The 19,847-nt window shown below is 37.3% G+C and overlaps 1 protein-coding gene across 3 annotated transcripts; it reads right to left on the bottom strand.

The window, feature by feature from the left end:
• Positions 1 to 1,139: 1,139 nt before the first annotated feature.
• On the bottom strand, positions 1,140 to 16,202 carry stk33 (serine/threonine kinase 33). 3 transcript variants are annotated; one of them, XM_044099789.1, is made up of 14 exons: positions 16,185 to 16,202; positions 15,979 to 16,044; positions 10,398 to 10,512; positions 9,399 to 9,512; positions 9,208 to 9,312; positions 8,940 to 9,078; positions 7,848 to 7,930; positions 7,345 to 7,432; positions 6,521 to 6,596; positions 6,331 to 6,443; positions 6,166 to 6,251; positions 6,015 to 6,084; positions 4,912 to 5,093; positions 1,140 to 2,910 (listed from the first exon to the last, which is right to left on the bottom strand). In XM_044099789.1, exons 3-14 carry the CDS (start codon positions 10,482 to 10,484, stop codon positions 2,647 to 2,649), a joined length of 1,407 nt encoding a protein of 468 aa, XP_043955724.1. In that variant the 5' UTR covers positions 10,485 to 10,512; positions 15,979 to 16,044; positions 16,185 to 16,202; the 3' UTR covers positions 1,140 to 2,646. The 3 variants fall into 3 exon arrangements, with proteins under 3 accessions (XP_043955724.1, XP_043955741.1, XP_043955732.1); XM_044099806.1 differs by lacking the exon at positions 16,185 to 16,202 and having other exon boundaries at positions 4,912 to 5,090; positions 15,979 to 16,178; XM_044099797.1 differs by lacking the exon at positions 16,185 to 16,202 and having other exon boundaries at positions 8,940 to 9,075; positions 15,979 to 16,178.
• Between the last annotated feature and the right edge of the window lie 3,645 nt (positions 16,203 to 19,847).

Here is a 19,847-nt window from a genome sequence, read left to right as displayed (position 1 = left end):
TGCAACGTTTCCATGACATTGTAGCCATGTTAGCTCATTACCACAATGTCATAGCAGCAGTGTGAGGATGTTGTGTTGGGGTGACGGTAGTCGATGGTGAGGAGGGGAGGGTGTATCTGTGTGTGTGTTGGTGGAGAGGGGGGTCAGCTGCAGGTATCGGGCCCGTGCAGATGAGCTGATTAATTAAAGAGAGCTCTATTAGGTTATGGAGATGCACTCCCCCTCCTCCTACTTGCCGCCTTCAAGCAGTTCAGTACTCACTGGATAAAGGTGGAGGAAGCCGAGAGGGGTGCGCAACAAAGGGAGGGGAAGCATCCTTGCTTCTTTTGACATTAGCTTGTGCACACTCATTTCCACAACTGTGCGACTCTAGCCACAAGTGCCCCTCTGCTCCCCACCTTTGCAGGGAGTGACACTGTGTTCAGGCTCCAAAATAGGGCTGCAGAGTTTTAATCCCTTCACCCCGTCAATCCACCCACCCATACCTCCATCTGGCAGGGGCTCTGCTAGAGGAGAAGAGTGGGAGGGCTTTTTGGGGTGTGGGCGAAGGGTGGCGCCGGGATTGGGGCGGCGCAATCGCATCCCTCGTTGCATCCAAACGAATTTTCTAATTTCCTTTGCCTCCGTGCTTTGTCCTAAATTCACGCCCCTAACCTATCCCACCATACAGCCTCTCATGTGGCCCCCCTTGTTATCTCCCACCTCTGTTGTTGTTTTGCCACACGAAGGAACCAAATAACTGGAAGCTGATTTTTACCTGCTTCAATATGCACAGACAGATTTTTGAATCTTTACAATTTTGAAGTAAGAACAAAAAAGCTAAGATGTTCCCATATTGCCCAACCCTAACACACACATACACACACAAGTATTGTTTGGATTTGTTGCATGGACATTTTGCTTTGAAAAAAAAACAAAAAAAAACTTAATTAATATAGGACAAGAAAATGGTGAGCATGTAGAGAAATGCCATCTCCACTAGAACACAACTGGCCCAACAAGCAACTATGTAAATAGATTTTATGCAAATGTGAAGTATGTTTAACTAACTACACAAACCATTATTTGTGTGCTTTTTGTTAAATTCTCAAATTATTTAAAAACAAAATTACAAGACAGCACTCGACAGGAGTCACGTCTTAACAATTTTATTTTAACTACAAGGACCGTCGAGGTATAAGCATACAACATATTAATTAGAGACAGATTACATGGAAATCACATTTTTTAATGGGCAGTGGCTCAAGCACTCAATTCTAATTACACATCCTCATGCTGAAAATTAGGTAGCTTTAGGTACAGCTCAAATTAATGAATTCAGCAACTAACTACTGCTTCATCTGCTGTTTTATAGCAATCTGAGTAAACCAGAGACATTCAGCGTGTCAGTAATTCTGCAGTAGCAGAGCAGTCCTTTATTTATTTTTTTTTTGGCAAGCAGCTTTTATCAACAATCGCTTGTGTCCTAAAAACATAAATATAAAACTGATCAGGCTACGTTCTCACATGTGCACTAAAACATAAAGCCTGTGGAGGAACACGGGCCCATTGTTGGCACTCATTCACTTCAAGATGCAAATGGGTGGATTTGAAATTCACCCTCTGTGTGTTATGCTTGGATACGTTAATGTTGTATCTGTGCTGGGGATTATTCTCTCTACAGCGGGGGGAAAAAAAACCTGTGCTTGAATGGCAGTGCCCTCAAAGTAGCTGCTGCTGCTTTCAGTGGCCTCCAAACGAGATTAGACCCGTGGCTGCCCTCAGTCCCAATCCTCTGCATTTAGATGGAGCGTAACCAGCCTGTGTGACAGTTTCTCTGTTTTGACACTGAGTGGGCGCAGTCACTGCATATGCAACGCTTTGGGATTGAGAGGTCAGAGCACAAAGGGAGCAAAATCCCTTTTGCTTAGTTCGGTGTTGTGAAATGATATCCAAACTAATCGTTTGTATTCTTGTTTTGGTGTCTCTGCAGTCAAATATGTAATTCTTAAAACACAAATCAAACCCTGGATGTGTACATGTGCCACAGTAGCATGCACATATGTAAAATAAAATTCACACACTACATTTAGCCTAGTGCCAAATTTGTAGCAGTGAAACAAGACAAGAATACAATGTAAAAAGGAAAATATTAGCAGAATAAAAGAAAAAAGATAACATTTATATTATTGGCTAGCAGCAATAAACCGATGACTACTGCATTCACTTTGTGTAAGTTTCCAAGGTAACTTTCTTTCACTGAATCTATTTTTCTGTAAAGTAACTGTATTGAGAGACCCTGATAAGAAAGTATTCATTCTCCCTTGTTAACTTCTCTTAAAAAAAATACCATGTTTTACCTGTCTGATGATTTTACTTTTATCTAGCTGGAAAAACAGCTCAGAGTAGAGCCTTTGCATTGGCACAAGGTAGCACTGCTTAGGCTGCACACCCAAAGTGCAATGGGTTTGGGCATATTGAACTATTGCCACATTACATGTGAGGCCCGTTCCTTTGACACTACAGCCTCTGCTTCCTCCCCAGCCAGCACAGTTGGGGTAGCACCACATCTGCTAAAACCAAAAATAAAAAACAAAAATAAATAAATATTAAAATTATCAAAACACTACAATTCTCTTCTACATCTTCTCATATGATTGATACAACTTATTTTTTCCCCTTTATTTCTTTTTTATCTGGCGTTTTGCTTTTTGGCTCTGATGAGTTGGATTTATCCTTTATTTTCTTTTTTTTTCTGTGTTGCTTTTTTGCTTTGCCATGTGACAGAGGTGTTTCTGTTTTACGGCTAGAAGAATGTCCCCGCTCCTCTGACTTTGTTGACTGACTGATCGACTTCAGTGGTGTATCCATCTTGTCTGAAGATTTTTGCGATACTGCACTCAGCTGGGTTGAACTTTTTCTACTACGATGCTGTAAAAATCAGATACATATTCATCTCAGACAGCTCAGACATCAACATAAAACAACTAAAAGTCTACTTTTAACAACATCTTTTTAAGAGGAAAATCTGGCACCATCTAGTGGTGATTCGGTGTCAAATGCAATCTGAAAAAATAAAGAAAATGAGGACAGCTCCATCCATCCATCCATCCATTTTCTTTACACCCTTCTTCCCTAAATGGGGTCGGGAGGGTTGCTGGTGCCTATCTCCAGCTGCGTCCCGGGCGAGAGGCGGGGTTCACCCTGGACAGGTCGCCAGTCTGTCGCAGAGGACAGCTACATATCAGAAGATATTGGCAGTTTCAAGCTAAAAGTCAAATATGTAAGAATGTAACAGTGAAGACTTAAATAGAAACTGAACTGAAAGGATCTGGCAGTTCAATAAACCTTTGGAGTGTGCGGTGGTGCTGTTGTCTCAGAGCTATCAAGGTAAATTATAATGCCTCACAAAAGTATTCATATCCCTTAAACACACTGATATCCAGGGCTGCCAAGTGAGGAGCAGCTGTTAGCTCTGTTGCCTGGGTTTGAATCCCGGCTTGGGGTCTTTCTATATAGAGTTTGCACGTTCTGCCTGTGCATGTGTTTGTTCGCCCAAAGTACAAAACATGACTGCTAGTTGGTCTCTCTAAATTGTTCTTAGATGTGAGTATGCATGTTATTTTTGTTGTGTGTATGTGTGTGTGTGTGTGTGTGTGTGTGTGTGCGTGTGTGTGTGTGTGTGCGTGCGCGTGTGTGTGTGTGTGTGTGTGTGTGTGTGTGTGTTTGTGTTGCCCTGTGACGGATTGGCGACCTGTCCAGGGTTTTCCCCGCCTCTCAGCCAATGATGACTGGAGATAGGCACCAGTCCCCCTGTGACCCACGATGGATGAATGGATGGATGGACTTTAACATTGTACAACCATTAAATTACATTTATTTTAATGGGACACTAGGCTTTCAAACATTTTTAACCAATAAAAGAACTCTTGCACTTAGTCGTTTATCCTCCACCGTAGGTATAACCCTAAAAAAATAAGGGGCAACTAAGAAGCTGTAGTCACTAAGAAGGTGAAGGTGAACCACAGCAAAATTGAGTCTCGGTAGAAGTAAAGGTATTTTGTGAAGGCCCAAAAGCTTTGCTAGAGAACATTAGTGAACAATTTGCATCCTGGAGACCAAGGGACACACCACACAGGGCTAGTAACGTGGAAAGACATTTCCAGGGAAGGCGCTGCATTAGCTGCCGCCTCTAGATTAAAGTTACGTCTTACATGCCCGATGTTGAGAAGCTGTCCAGTGATTTCCGTAAACAGAAGTCACATTAAACACATAAGAACACAATCCTGCCATATTTAGTAACAAAGTAGTTGTTTTTATAAATTGATTAGTGATTTTTGTAAGTATATATTTAGAATGACACTTAGCGATATTACTGTGTTTCGTTGCCCAGGTCCAAGGATGGTTGCGTGTCAAAAGAGAAGAGGATGCTGCTATGTTTTGCCTTTGCACTGACTTGCTTGGCATTCGCACAGAAATCAAACTTAAACTGTATTAATTTAATTTTATATAGTTACCTTTTCAAATGGTTGCTGTTTTATTTTATAACTGCAGGTTGTGTTTTATTGCACTCCGTTTGTTGCCCAGATAAGGGGCACGTTATGCACTTTCGTTTTGTTGTTTTTTCAATCACACAATTAACAGTGATTGTTTACAAAGAGCGGTCGTTATGCAAACTGCATTTTGGAGCAGATTTTCCGAGTTACAAAATTATTATAAACTTTATGTAAAATGGCTCTTTCAACATGTAGGTTTGCCGACCCCTGGTTTATTACATAAAATCCCAAATCTAATCTAAAAGAGTATAAGAGGTAAGAATACTTTGCAAAGCACTGTAGAAATAACATTAGCTACCACAAACAGCCCCTGAACACATCAGAGGTTTTGTAGATGGACAGTGTAGCAGAGTTGTGTTAAACAGACAAACAGTACCAGCTTGGTAGATGTAGATGGTCTGGAGGTGCTTCTCTCAGGGGAAACCTTTGCTTCTGCAACCTTTGTGGACTCACAAACGCTGCCTTTCTTTTGGGGCAAGCGGATAATGTCCAGGCATGGCTCTTCAGCATCCTCCGAAGAGGTGGACAAAGACTCATTCTCAGTCTCACTTCCTTCTTCTGAAAAAGATATTAATCAGCAATAGCACACCTACACTGCAAAAACACAAAATCTTATCAAGTATCTTTGGTATAGTTTTTAGTAAAAATATCTTACTACACTTAGATAAAACTGACTTGTAAGTAACTTTCCAGCAAGATATATGAGCTTGTTTTCCGTAAATAAATATTAAGGATGAATCCTTAATACTGGTCAAAAGTACTAGTTCCACTGGCAGATGTTGTAATCTGCCAGTGGAACTAGTACATTTTATAAATATAAAGAAATTACTGACTTCAAACAAACTCTTATGTATTGATAGAAAGTTTATTGTAAGTTAGTTTTGCCTTATGTCAAGTGTACTAAGGTATCTGCACTAGAAACTAGACCAGAAATACTAATAATTTTGTGTTTTTGCAGTGTAATTTTCATACCCAGCTATTTGAGAACATAAAAGTTTCCTGTATATTTATATGATAGTTACATTTCATATTTTATTTGAGCAAGTAGTAAGCTCAGCTTTTTAACTGTACATATAGCCAAGCAAATCAGTCATAATTTGTGCTATGACATTTTTCAAGATTTTAATCGTTATCATTCTTATAAAAAAAGGAAAAATACAAATCCACAGAAGGATCTAGTTCAACTCTGTGTCTAACCCTAACAAAATGTTTCATGTTATTAAAGGTGAACTTAAGGATTTGACTGAAATTTCTGATTATGAATTTGAGAATTTATGCTCTGCTGATTGCTTAACACTTATGAAGCCTTCTAAATTAACTGTGCTCCAGGATTATTTCACCTTCCACACACTAGAAATACACCAATATGCATGTTTTGTCCATTCTGTTCCATTCAACAACATTTACCTAATGTCAGTCACTGGAAGATTTTGATCATAGCTTGGAAAGAACAACATTTGAATTCATCTTCATTATTACCTTCGTTTTCCACATAGCGATTCATCATCTCCAACACGTTGCTCGGGCCCACAGGCACAGTTGTATCACCCTGTTGGAAACGTCTCCCATGAGACCTCTTTGTGTGGGTCACTTAAAGTTCAGAAATGCGGAAGAGGAGCCGGTGCCCTACTGTAATCCAGGGATGATCTAGCAGTTGATGAGCAGACATGCGGTAAGCAGGGTCAGCCTTTAGAAGGCAAGTCAAGAGATATTTTCCTGTTGAGACAGAAACCAGTTGGCTAAAGTGGGAATTGTTTAACCTTTGTTAACAGTGAGGTTAAAGAAAAAAATTCACCTCCATCACTAACTGTGGCCCATATGGGTTGAGTAAATTGTACTTCCTTGCGCATAATTTTCTTGAGCAGTCTCTCCTTTGATTTGGAATGAAATGGAGGCTCTCCACAAAGCCTACATGGAGACACATTTCAGTCATGTCTACTTCTAAATCAAGGTGATTAGGAAGTAGTTGAAGTGTGCCTACTTACAGCATAAACATAATGACTCCGATGCTCCAAACATCACACCAATGGCTGTAACCGCGGCCACTCATCATTTCAGGGGCTGAAAATCACACACGAATGGCTTTTTTTTTTCAGTTACAGAAACCTTGGGACCAAAACATACACGTTAAAACACTTCTGAGTAGTAATGATCCTTTGAAGCTGCTTCTAGAAAACATACAAAGCTGTAGTTCTAGACGTTTGAACAGCCACCGTGATGTGGTGAAACTACAACCGAATTTCAGAATTTGACAAATCAGATGAAATTCAAAGCACCACTAGAATGTGGTGAAATTTGTACACTTTGTCCGACGTCTCTTTGATTTCCTTAAAAATTTGAGTGTTTTATGTTTTATCCTGACATTCACAGTCAGCCTGGAACAGACTAGTATCTGCTATAACGCTTGTAATAAATGATTACAAAGTTCAAAGCCTACAACTTAGTTTATGAAGTAGGCGAACAACTCCTGTAAGTCCTGTCTGGACACAAATAGGTGGAAATCCAAAGAAAAATTATTTCGAGCCAATTTCTCAAAATATGAAATTTCGATAAATTCATTGTAAATAAATTATCGGATAATTTATTTATATACACTTTTGCTACTAATTTATATATACTTTTGCAAATATATGCAAAAGTATATATTTGCATATATACTTGCAAATATCCAAATACAAGTAAATTAAAAAATATGACTTTGTTTCAGTATCATCCAAACAACTTTGCAAAAAAGTCTTCAGCAGTGGTTGTGAATTTCAACTTAATTTATGGAACATAATATGGTAAATATTACTTATTGAGAGGATACCCATATAGAGAAGAGTCCCACAGGCATCCGTCAATACCTTCCTAATCCCAACACCGTCTGCCTTCACTGACAGTCCGAAGTCTGCCACCTAGGTGCACAACAGCACTTAAGAAAAAGACTTTCAATAAATGTCTCAGGTCTCCTGTTTTGGTACTACAGCATGCAGAACTTACAAATAAAATACACTAAGACACAATTCCTATTCTTAATGTGTTTATAATTATGTACTTGAGCAGAAAAAAATAGACTAAGAAACCACCTCCTCTTTGCCTTTGTTATCAACTCTATGTTTTATGAGTTCAGACAGAACAATGTTATTTGATGATTATGTGCTGGGAAACAACTTAATCTTTGCGAGAATATGGGTATCAAAAAAAGACATTAAATCAGGCTTTTACTGGGATTAAGATTCATTAAATAAAATGGGTCTTAATGAGGCTTTCTTTAAATTCGTGGAGAGAAAGGATGAAACATTTAATTACATGTTTATATCACAACTTTACCTTAATGTCAAACCTGTCTTCATTATCATCAAGAGAATTCTTCACAAGAATGTTTTCAAGTTTCAGGTCTCGATGCACTATATCTGCAAAGAAAAACTAAAGATTAGAAAGAGGAAACCTCTTTTTATTAAATGTTAACCTTATTTACTTATTGTATCACTCTAATGCAAATACTTAGCATGAATAATAAATACAAAAAACATGTAAAAAAGAAAAAAATATAATCACTTGTAAGTCCTTTGATGAATATTTTTCACCACTTTCTGAATTGCTTTGAGACGGCTACACTTTAGTTGGTGTATGTGAAAATTTATTATTTATAAAGTTAATGAATGAGAACAATATTTTTAATACAAAGATGGTAGATGTGACGAGTTCTGAATTAGCTTAAAAATCAGAGAAAACCAAATCAACACTTAAGAATATTCGAAACTTTGATAAGTTGTTCGCAAATAAGGGATTTGGTTCAAAGCTACCAACAAACATAAGTACAAATATCAGTGAAGGTGAGAAAAGTCAGCCATGCAGACAAGGAACAGGGATCAGGAGAATAGCAAGTAGTCACTTACAACAACACAAAGATTTAATCATAAGGTAAAACATTTTCTTTTCTTTTTGCAATATTATGTCACATGGCTAAAGACACTAATTCTCAAGCCTTTCTTAATGAGGAACAAATGATCTCTACATGTAAACAGAAGCAAGACATTTTCATTAATCAACATAATAAGTACTTCTTATACGGTAATTTATTTTCTATACAATATGTTGTTAGAGCTCACTGTCTTAACAGAACCATCTTGGACCTGAACCTTTCAAATTGACTATTGATAGACTTGTGGCTGTTGGTTTAATTCTTGAGATAATGAGGTAGCCTTCTCAACTACTTTATTTAATATTTGACTGATTATTGTTGTTTGCTATAAGGACTAGTTTCTTATATTTCTGGTGGTTTTCGAATATAAAGATACCAACTAAACAAATGGCATGCTCAAAATACACTTTACATTTTCTGTCTATTACATTATCTGTCTAAGCCTTGCCCATAAACTACATTCACACACTACTGCTAGTCTGCAAAATATACATCACCTCTTTTATGAAGGTAGACGACTGCATCAGCTAAATAATATATAATTTTTCTCGTTTCATCCTCTGTAAAGAATTTTTTTTGATGGAGCTGCTGCTTCAAGGTGCCTCCTCTGCAGAGCTCAGTGACCAGACAAATCTTCTGGGAACAAAATGGAAAACAGGGTCATTTCAGTTCAGTAAGACTTAGTAGTAAAAGATAAGTATTATCAATCGTACTTTTGATGAGAATTTATGTTGAGATCGAGACCCAAGGAAAAGCAATCATTACCGTAGGTGTATTGTAGGTTACTTCAAGATGTATTATGTGAGCATGGTTTACTTGCTTGAGGATGTTTATTTCGTTATCCAACATCTTAAACTTTGAACTTCCTGCCTGTGACAAAAGTTGTGGCAGAATAAAAAAGTATAGAAGAATTGATTGCTCTTGTTACATGGGCTTCTCTAACAAGTGTATCTCACCGCTGGTTTGCGAACCTCCTTTATTGCCCATTGTGTTTGTGTCGCGATGTGAGTGGCTTCATAAACAATTCCAAAACTTCCTTGACCCAATGTCTTTCCAAATTCATAAATTTTCTGAGTGGAATAAAAAAAAGGAAAACATTAATGCATTTGTAGCAAACTGTCAATGGCTCAGTCTGTGATTAGGACTCTGCAAACCAAACACTTTCACCTTAACTTTGATGCATGGCCTAATTTGAGGTGATCCAAAAAAAAAAACATGCCATATTTCTAGTTTCTAGGGCTGCAGAATGTAGCAATTTTAATCAACTCACAAATGATTAAGTTGCTGCTGCAGTTCATTCAATCTCAGGTCTAATTAACTTGATTATTATCTTTGTGCATGCAAGACTGAGCACTGGCTGCTTTGCATGTGGCAAACAGAGCGGTCAAATTCCCCAAAGAAAGTGGCCTTGGCTAAAGAAAAGTAGAGATTGAACTTCTTCTGGAGCAATTTGAGTTAATTGTTTCAGTGACACAAACACACACAACCATTAGAGCCACACAATATGTCACACATTTATCATCATTGCGGTATCAGTGCATGAAATATCAGTACTGTAAAAGCTAATATGCTCGTAATAAATATTCCTTTTTCATACCATACATTCATGCACTAAATAACCAGAAATATGTTTAGTAATATTTATTGTTTAATGCAGCAAAATGAGATATTCTGCAAAAGTCAAAAAGAAAATACATTGCAGCAGCTGGAGACAGAGGCACGTTTTCAATAAAAAGATTTTGCTGAAATTAAAATAACTAATTTAATTTTCTTTCAGTACCTGGTTAAACTCCCAGTTATCAAAGGTTTATGTTTGCAAAGGACTCAAAGCACAAAGGCTTCAAAAATCATATTGTCACTGCAATGTGGCCTACAATATCACATGACACATTTTTCCCAGATATCATGCAGCTCTTACCATGTCATTAAGACTTCTAAACAGAAACTTTCCTTACCCATAGTTCTGCATCCGATTGGAGGCGTATAACAGGAACCTCCCTGTCAGATGTAGCACCAGGGGTCGCTGTCGACCAATGCTTCATGCCTTCCTTAATAACATCTGCTTATATCCTACATTTAAAAAAAACAAGAAGGTATGAAGTAAAATGTTATGTTCAAAAGACTAAATTTAATGCTTTTTTCCAAACACAATGCATAACTGTTTAAATAATTGTGTTTTCAAATTTAACCAAAAGCCAACAGCAGCATGACTGGACAACATACAGGAAACAGCATCTTTAGTCTTCGTTTCTCTGAAAACCTGACTGTTGCCTCTGCTTAAGCCTATATTCACTTTAAGCACAATTTAGCCAGCTTGAAAAACAGTCTCTGAAGCCAAATTAAATGTAAAGCAATTATCAAGTGACTACTAGGAGCGATGAAGTGGATCCACCACACGCACAGCAATTAATTATTAACAAGGAAGCAGTGTCTTTAACCTCCTCACTCCGACGCATTATTTTAGCCCTGACAGGGCTCTCATAACAGGCCTGTCTCTCCCATTATTTTATGTCTATTTTCCAATCAAAATGATTGTGACAGCCTCTGGAAATTCCAATCATCTCAATCAGAGCTCATTTGTGGAAGACAGAGGCATGTGATGAGTGTATCACTGAGAAACCGAAGTGACTCCAGCAGGGTCTTGGGTGTCTCAGGTCTCTTCTGAGACAGAGGTGTCTGATCCTTGCCCCTCTAATCTCCGATGCAAAGAAAATGGGACACCAAGGTCAACTTGGGGTGAGAAGTTGGACGTTAAAAGGGGTCACAAATTGCTTTAAGTCTCCAGTGCCTAGCTGCAATCTTCAGACCTGTCTCCCAGTAGCCACAGCTCAAACTACAGGTTAAAAATGCAAAACTAATTACTTACTTAACTTTTTTGTTGTTCTTGTGTATAATATCAGCATGAACGTGCAACATATGCAAGAACGCTTACACTTAACCATCATCAAAAAATCATACTGACCAGAACAGCTTTTTTTTTATTCTATCTGTCATGATTTGGAGTAAAAGACAGAAATCCAGTGGACTATCATCTATAAAGAACGCAAGTACCCTGCAAAGATAAACGTTTTCACACTGTTAAAGTAAAGTTGGTAAAAGAAACACTAAAGAATTGTTAATGAAGAAACAAAGACACGATCAGTGATATGCAAGGCTTCAACAAAAGAGCACTTTGGATGACCAGATTGCCTAATGTACAAGTGGGATTTAGACCACTCAACAGTCATGGTTAAGAACTATGCCCCAGTGCCACATGTGGACCTAAATGCTTCCCATTAAGAATGCACTTTGTACTCATATTGTGAGATTTAAAACACTCCCAGAAGGACCAAATCCAAGGACCTTGTTTCACTTCATTAAGTCAGCACTGACAAATTCTTTGTGTGCCCCTTCTTTCTGTCATTTACGTAAAAAGAAAATGAGCCTATTTAAAAAGCTGCAGAACTAGGTCATATATTGATGACATAGATGACAAAGATAAGTAAAACATTTAAACCACAATAGTTTGCTTTCACTCTCACTCACAATTAGAGACAAGTAAACACGAGTACACACCTTAAGCCCAGGAGACACACAGTGCTGTCAACCTTTTACACTGTGTTCACCTCATCTCCAGTTTCAACAGGAAGTAATTAGAGCCGACAGACCATCACAGGTCAAGACCATACTTCCCTTACCTCTCCATCATTTAAGGAAGAAATTTCCACCTTTCTTTCATTAGCACAAAATGAACATGCACAATGGCTGCAAATCGCAAGTACTTTAATGATTTTCACACAAACTAAATATATTTTCCAACAAAATAAACCATGATCACAAGGAACAGATGACTCTCATTTTTGTGAGTTTTCTCTCTTCAGGTCTGCTTGTGTTTCATTTGCTGAAGGTAATGTATATTTATCCTGCCTCACACCCTCAGAGTCAGTAACACTCCAACAGGGACTCTGAAAGCCAAAGTCAAACCATACATTTCTCATTGCCAATGGATTGTTGTAGAGTGAACGGCTGTGCCCCATATGGGTGCTAGTCCATACGGTATAGTTCTTGTAGGAAATCTGATGCAGTTACAGGGTTTAGAACAAAAAAGGATCTATGCGCTTTGACAAATTTTACAAGATTTTGTAGCAACATATAATGGACTTTCGAGGCACATAGTGTCAAGTAACTATTGTGCCTTCAGTTGTTAAAGAAATGCTGCATATATCACCAGTAACTTAAAAGAAATTTGACATCTTAAAATTAGGCTTTTGTCTCTTTAAGAAGCTCCTGCTTTCTACATGACATTAAGATTTGGCCATTATGCCGTTCTTTGTAATGTCGAACAGTAAAGTATTTTGTATGAGGAGCTGCCACTAATTTGGGACAGCTAGGTGAGGGAGGTACGGGGGACGGGTGGTTTCTGAGACGGAAGCTGAGCTGGATAGTGCAGCTGAAAGGAACTTTGTGGGAGCAAGAGGTTAGGCACCTCCAAATAGCTGCTACAGAAGATTCAAGGATTCCTCAAACAGGCATGGAAGAATCAAAGCAAGACTCCAGGTATGTTTTTGATGAGGGAGTAACATTATAACATGATATAGAGTTGATTTCACATAAAACCCCCTCTTTGACAAATGTTATAATGGTTGGTGCCAATGAAATCAAAATGTCACAACAAATTTATTTCTGTGATTTTTTTTTTTTTATCAGTGTTTATTTGTATTTCTGAAAATGTTTATTTTTTTATTATTTATTTAATAAAATCTTTCCTGTTTTGTTGTGTGATACTTTGCATTAAAGGAACATTGTACCAACGCTATGAATTAATCTGTTGAGGTATGCAAGACTACAGGTAAGATATACATTAAAAAGGCCGTTAAAAAGTAGCTACTCTTTGCATAAAATACATTTAAATTATTGTTTTGAAGTTTGCTTCCTATGAAGACCGTGAGGATTAAAGATACGTAATATTTTCCTGTTGTAACACAAAGCTACAAAAATATTTCCTGGAAAATCAAACAAAAACTAAATTGCTGCAGATGTAATCAAAATATGCTCTATTATCTATTTTATTCAAGCCCTAATATTATATTTGACTCATGTGAAACTTAATCATTTATTGACAGCTTGGCTTTTATGACTAATGATAAACTTCACAGTCCTAATGAAGCGTGGAATTACGTTACCTGATGAGGCAAGAAATTGCATGTTTAGAATGCAAATGTCCCATCTACTTCAATAAATTCTGGAGGGAAACCTAATATTATGCAGCAAGATTATCAGAGCTTGTGGGCTAAATATGATATACCAATAACACATCAGGATTAAGGCATTAAAGCTGCCAACTGACTCACTAAAGAGCTGTAGGAGTATATTGTAATTGACAGCTGAGAAACAATAGAGGAGATTCTTTAGGATAAAATCAGAAAAATATTGTCATACAGTAATATAGCATTTTCAGACCACTCTCAGTTCTTTTTCAGCCTCTAACAGGTTTTATTTCAGGATCTAATCAGTTTCTTCAGTCCCTTCTGAATAAAACCATGGCCATTGTATAATGCCGTCAATATTGTCTTCAATCATGGAGGACGTTTGGTGTTAGGTGAAGTGTTAATTTTTCTGCACACTTTCAAGCTTTGAAGTGTAATTTTGTTCTCTTCTCGCCACCTTTAAAAAAAAAGACCAGATTTGTGGTGTGCAAATGTAACAGTTAACCTGTTGTCAGATTCATCTACCGGTACCTGAGCAGTAGATCTTTAATCTACGCTGCTTTTCTGATTACTGATTTTCTTGCCCAGCATTGTAGTTCTGGTGAGCAGTTTGGAGTTATGTTATATTCATTAAATTTTGAGATAATGGATTAAAAATTGGTCCATAAGTTATTCAAAACTTGGCTCTATCCTTTAAAACCTGACCCTGCTTTAACGTCTCCATAACTATACTACTGACTTTTCTTCTGTGTTCCTCTGCGCAGTCTCTAACACCCCAGAGGCCTTCACAGAGCAACCATATTTTTACTGAGATTAGTGAAATGCAGTCATTTGTAGACAGTGCCTACAAATGATATGACTTTGGAGGGCAGTTGTTTGCGCTGGATTTTAGGAAATCATCTAAACATTCTCTGCCATATCAGTGTTTTGGTAATGAGTATTGGTGTAAAAATGCATAAAAATGGAAAATACAAATAGAACTGTACAGGAGTTTCAAATAAACTTTTTTTCTTGTTTGAATGTCTGGGGTTCCCTCCTGGAGCAGTGGATGGATGGACGGATGGATACTATTGCTTCTACTTAACAACTATACTACCTTATTTTACATTAAAACCCAGTAAAATACCAGAAAGTTTGTGATTGTACAGTGGCAAAATATAAAACAAAGTCAAAGGTATGAGAATAGGTTGCAAAGCACTGTGATTTTCTGTATATACTTGTATCCAAATGTTTTAAACTATATGGTAGGCATGTCTAATAAAAACTAAACAAATAAAAAAGTATATCTGTTAGTCATTTCTTAACCTTTCAGTTGTGGGATCAACTAACTTCTCAGACAAATAGCACCACTGCACTGTTTTTAGGCTCCTATTAGAAGGATGTCAAGGGGTTAAGCTGTAATTCTGATTCAGCAAACAAGTGCATGTTGTTTCCTTATAAACAAACCATTTAAAAGCCCCCCCTGTCTTCAACGGTCAAGTATGATAAGTGTCTACTGGGGGGGAAAAAAACACATGCTTTGCTATTGGGAAGCAAAAGATCAAATTCTGCCATTCGCTTAGGGCACTCCACATGTTGCTAGAAGATAAGGGCCAACAAATTCAAATTTTCCTCATTGGTTTAATCCTGGTTAAAGCTAATCTCTGCCCTTGCTGGGCTCAGCCTTGGGAAGCGAGGAGAAGAGACGGGTAAAAAAAAAGTAAAAAATTTAGGCCACTGCAGAAACAAGAGCAAATCAAATTCATTTCCAAAGGTAACTTGAAGGAAAACACAGTCCGTAAATAAGACTGCAATGCGCCACAGACGTTGTCCTACTAACTCAAATGATCAGTTTTACGAATGGACAAAAATAATATAGGTCTTCAAAAACTCTGAGGAGACATTTACATGTGAAGTAACACCTTGTGGAAATATTTTGGGGCCGTTTAAGTGTTTTCTGTCACTTAAAAATGTTTGTTTGGTTTTTTTAGCAGAATACATAACATAATGCCAAAAACAGCTTGAGCTAGCTAGTAGTAAACATTGTATGATTAGTTTAATAAAATGAGAACAACTGAAAAGAGGTTATTAATCAAACATCACTGCCGTCCGGTTTTTTGTGTCGTTAGAATAAAAGGCTCCGACTCATAGCTACTATTATTTTTGACAAAAAACAGTCTAAACGCCTTAGTTTTATGTTAGGAGGTCATTCCCTATAGTTACCATGGAGACGGAATGTGAACACTCCCGGATGATTTTAGCTTTTTTTAAGTAAGACTAAAAACTAATTGGAACAAAAGTGACACACATACGGAATAAGTTTTTTTTCAGTGGCAGCTGCTTCTTATAAAATTCACCAAAATGCTCTTACCTCTTATAAGTAAACATTTTAGTTCAGTACGTTGCTCATCAAGCAAACTTTTCCGCCGGTGGATGACTAAGGAAAGCGAAAAGGGACAAAAGTCCTAAAGGTAATCCACTCTGCTCAATACCTTGGGCCTGTTAAGTTTATGCCCAAATATTGACGTAAAGAAATTTGCTAGATTTTGACTCATTTAGCTTAGTACAACAACTAACCTTCAATATCTAAATATGAAACCAGTTATTCTCTGTGGCACCTGGATTTATCTTGATGTTTGTCGCCACCTGGTGGACAAATATTAGAATAGCGCCTTAGATCATCGGACTACTTGCCTGAAACAAGAAGCCAGAAGATGTTATAGTTTGGTTTTGTAAATACAAGCTTCACCGACATTGTGGGTTGTCTAATTAGAAATAAAACTTACAAGAAGATTGAGAAGCTGCAATCAGATCAGACCCAGTGTTTTGTGTGATTCCGGGGCTTCGAATTCTAGGATAAACAATGATCCATACCAAATCGCTAATGGTATCTCATTTAATTTATCCATATAAGTTTTTTTTTTTTTTTTCACACAACATATTGTGTTACATAGTCAAACTTGTTATACCACAAATTTTTAAATGTATTTTATGATTGAATAAGTTGCCAGTTTTAGACCACCTAAGATAAATTCTATTGTTATTGTAATTTAAACAATAGGAACAATACAACAGATTAAAGAGCAGCTGTGCAGGACAGGCTAAGAAGACTAAAAAATCTTAAAAGACCATGTCCCCTCTGAGATTGTAGAATTCATAGCAAGCAGGAATAAATAAAAGTCAAACATAACACATATCTATAAGAAACAACATAATTACAGAAGAAAATGATTTTAGTTATCAAACTGCATTATGGTATATTGATCTTTTATATTTCACATTTCACATCAGATTGTAAAACCACTTTTGGATTTAAGTTTCTGTCATTCTGCACTGAAAAGAGAAAAGATAAATGTTAGTCTATAGCAAGGTTTAACTACCCAGAAACCCAATAAAAATGCATTTAAGGTTAACACAAGTCCAGCTTTGTTCAGAGAGATAAAAAGTATTCCTTCTGACATGACTTCAACAGCAATTAGAAACTAAAACCACTGATTTCTCCCATCAGACAGGCTTTTGCCTTTTACCAAAACCATTATAGATTAGTTTGGCCATTGACTTGGCGCCACTGTTTGTCTGCCACAAGTGGAGTATTTCAGGCACTCCATCACATGACAAATGAGGTTTGTCAGGAGGCTGGAAGTTGTAAGCTACTTGTCTGCAACAGATGAGAAGCAAAACAGAAGGGCTCACATCTTTTTTTCTTTTTTTTTTTTTTCCCAGAAAGGAGATCGTATACTTCCCTCTGCCTGTCATAAAATTGTGAAGCTGACTGGTACATGAACTGCTGCATTATTCTAGCAGTTTAAATTTATGATAGCACTTAACTGTGTAAAGCAAGCTATGTAAAACATTCAGAAAGTTGTTCTGACAACATGGCACGGACAGTCTGATACAGAAAGGAATAAAATATATTTATTTTAACCTCAAAACTTATTTTTTACAACATTTAACAAATACTTATTCCCCAGCTATCTAGGTGCAAACAAGCATTGTACAAAAGGGTTGGCTCCCTGTCCTTTTTGTTATAATGAGATTGAACTTGAGGTCTAAATTGGACCCAACCACCACGATTGATATGAATCAATCTTTTTGATTCATATCCACATTTCAACCTGTGATCATGGTTTTCTGCCTGTACTCTATAAAGAAAATATGCCTTAAACACCCATGTAGTAAGTCTATAATGTTGCAGTCACCAAATTGTAGCATAAACTATACAGTTAAAACCAGCAGCATGACAAAAGTGCTGTCTCCTTGTGTGACCTTGCATAAAAACAACATTTTAAAAAAATGATGTTGGACCTGCAAAAGTGTGGTTCATGTTTGGGTGTCATGCCCATAAGTTCAAACAGTTTCCAGGAAAAACACCAGTGGAGCATCCATGGTGGTAAGAACCACTTAAGAGGATGACCTAATCCACAGTAAAATGGAAAGAAACCCTTACTTTAAAATAAACAGAAAATAGACAATAAAATTTACCGACGCACTCAAAGAGACTGACTCCAATTTTTGGCGACATGTCCTGCAGTCTTATGAAGCTAATATAGAGGAGTTTAGCCATAATGACCATCTTGAAATCTGGAGACAATAAAACACTTTGAAATAATTATGCTCTGTATCTTTTACTGCAGGAGACAATGTGGCTCTTCACAAAATGGTTGGCAGATAGAAGAAAGAGCTTTATGTGGAAATGTTGATGCAAAGTCCCAAACATTTAAACATTAAGCAAAAGGTTGGGCGCAATTGTTTGCTCTCTATTTGACCACAGAGTTAAACTAAACTTTATATGAGTCTGCTTCATTTAAAATATAATCGGTGAACTGCACAGTTTTTCACCCTGGTTCTTCAGTACACATTTATTTCAGGATAAGAGATACTGCTCCTTAAAGCTGAAAAATGTAACTTTTATGAAAACATGTTTTTCTTCTTACTACTTTCACAACATAGTATAAAATGAGAGTTAATCTGTGTGAAAAATCGAGCTCCTTTGCCTCCTCGATGTGGTCCTACTGCCATCTGCAGAAATTCAATGCTCCCTGTCAGAAACAGCCAATCATAGCAAGGTGAAGGGTCTTTGTGCTATCTATCAAACTTGGGTACTTGGGCTAATTTTGTAACATAACCTTTTGAGGCACTCCAATCAAAGGATTTTCGTAACTGATAATTTTACATTCCCGCTCCTGTCCACAAGTAACTTGGCCAACTCCTCATGGGCAAACTACTCCAGCTGTTTCAGGTTTGCAGGGTATCTTTTCCAGACGGCATGTTTCAGATCCTTTCAAAAATGTTCAATGTGCTTTCAATCCAAGCTCATAGATGGCCAGTTCAGAGTAGTCCAATGTTTTGCTCTTAGCCACTGTCCTTAGCAATATGTTTTTGGTCATTATACTGCAGGAAAGCCCATGATCTGCGGCTGAGACCAATTTTTCTGACGGTAGGCAGCACATTTCTCTTGAGAATGCCTTGATAGTCTTGAGATTTCTTCGTAACCTGCACAGATTCAAGACATGCTGTGTCTTGAGTAGCAAAGCAGCCCAGAATCCTAGTGGAGTGGCCAACTGCCTATTTCTATCACAGAAGGGTATTAACTATTTTTTCCTTGTCTGTACATGGACAAACAAACAATGACTGTTTTTAAAACAGAAAATTAAAGACTACCAGAAGAAAGAAAAGGAAAAGCATGTTTTAATGGTAAGTAACATTCTGTTGTAAGGTACGATCTAATAAAATTAATGCATAAAAATTACCACCTTATTAACTATGGCATATAATTGCTCAAAGAAGGCAAACAAACGTATGTTGAGTGCAGCCAGTAGTATAAACCCTGAGCGACGGTAAAATGTGCACACTATTGATGGAACACCTAAATGCAACAGACTGCAAAGAAGGTTTTCTGGACTCCCATTTAACTGATAAAATGTAATTACTTTCAGGGGGAGAAAAAAACTGCAAAATCCACAAGAGTAATATCCAATAAATGAGATAACAGTGTTACAGTTGCATTTACGTTGCTCGCTTATTAACTTGGACAGGTAGCATACTCACCTATTGATTGTATTGTTGGGGATCATTGCAGAAACCTGAAACAATATAAAGGATGTGGGAAAGATTTCTTATTGTCTCAGCTTAGATTTGAAATTGTAAACGTATCTTTAAGCAGCAAACTAATGTGCAAAGAGAAGGCATCAGTTTACCAGACTGCAGTAAATCATTTAAATCCTGCAGCAGTATAACATG

This window comes from Gambusia affinis, linkage group LG02 (genome assembly GCF_019740435.1).
Source record: "Gambusia affinis linkage group LG02, SWU_Gaff_1.0, whole genome shotgun sequence".
NCBI classification, from domain to species: domain Eukaryota; kingdom Metazoa; phylum Chordata; class Actinopteri; order Cyprinodontiformes; family Poeciliidae; genus Gambusia; species Gambusia affinis.
This window is presented reverse-complemented; position numbering and strand designations above follow the sequence as displayed.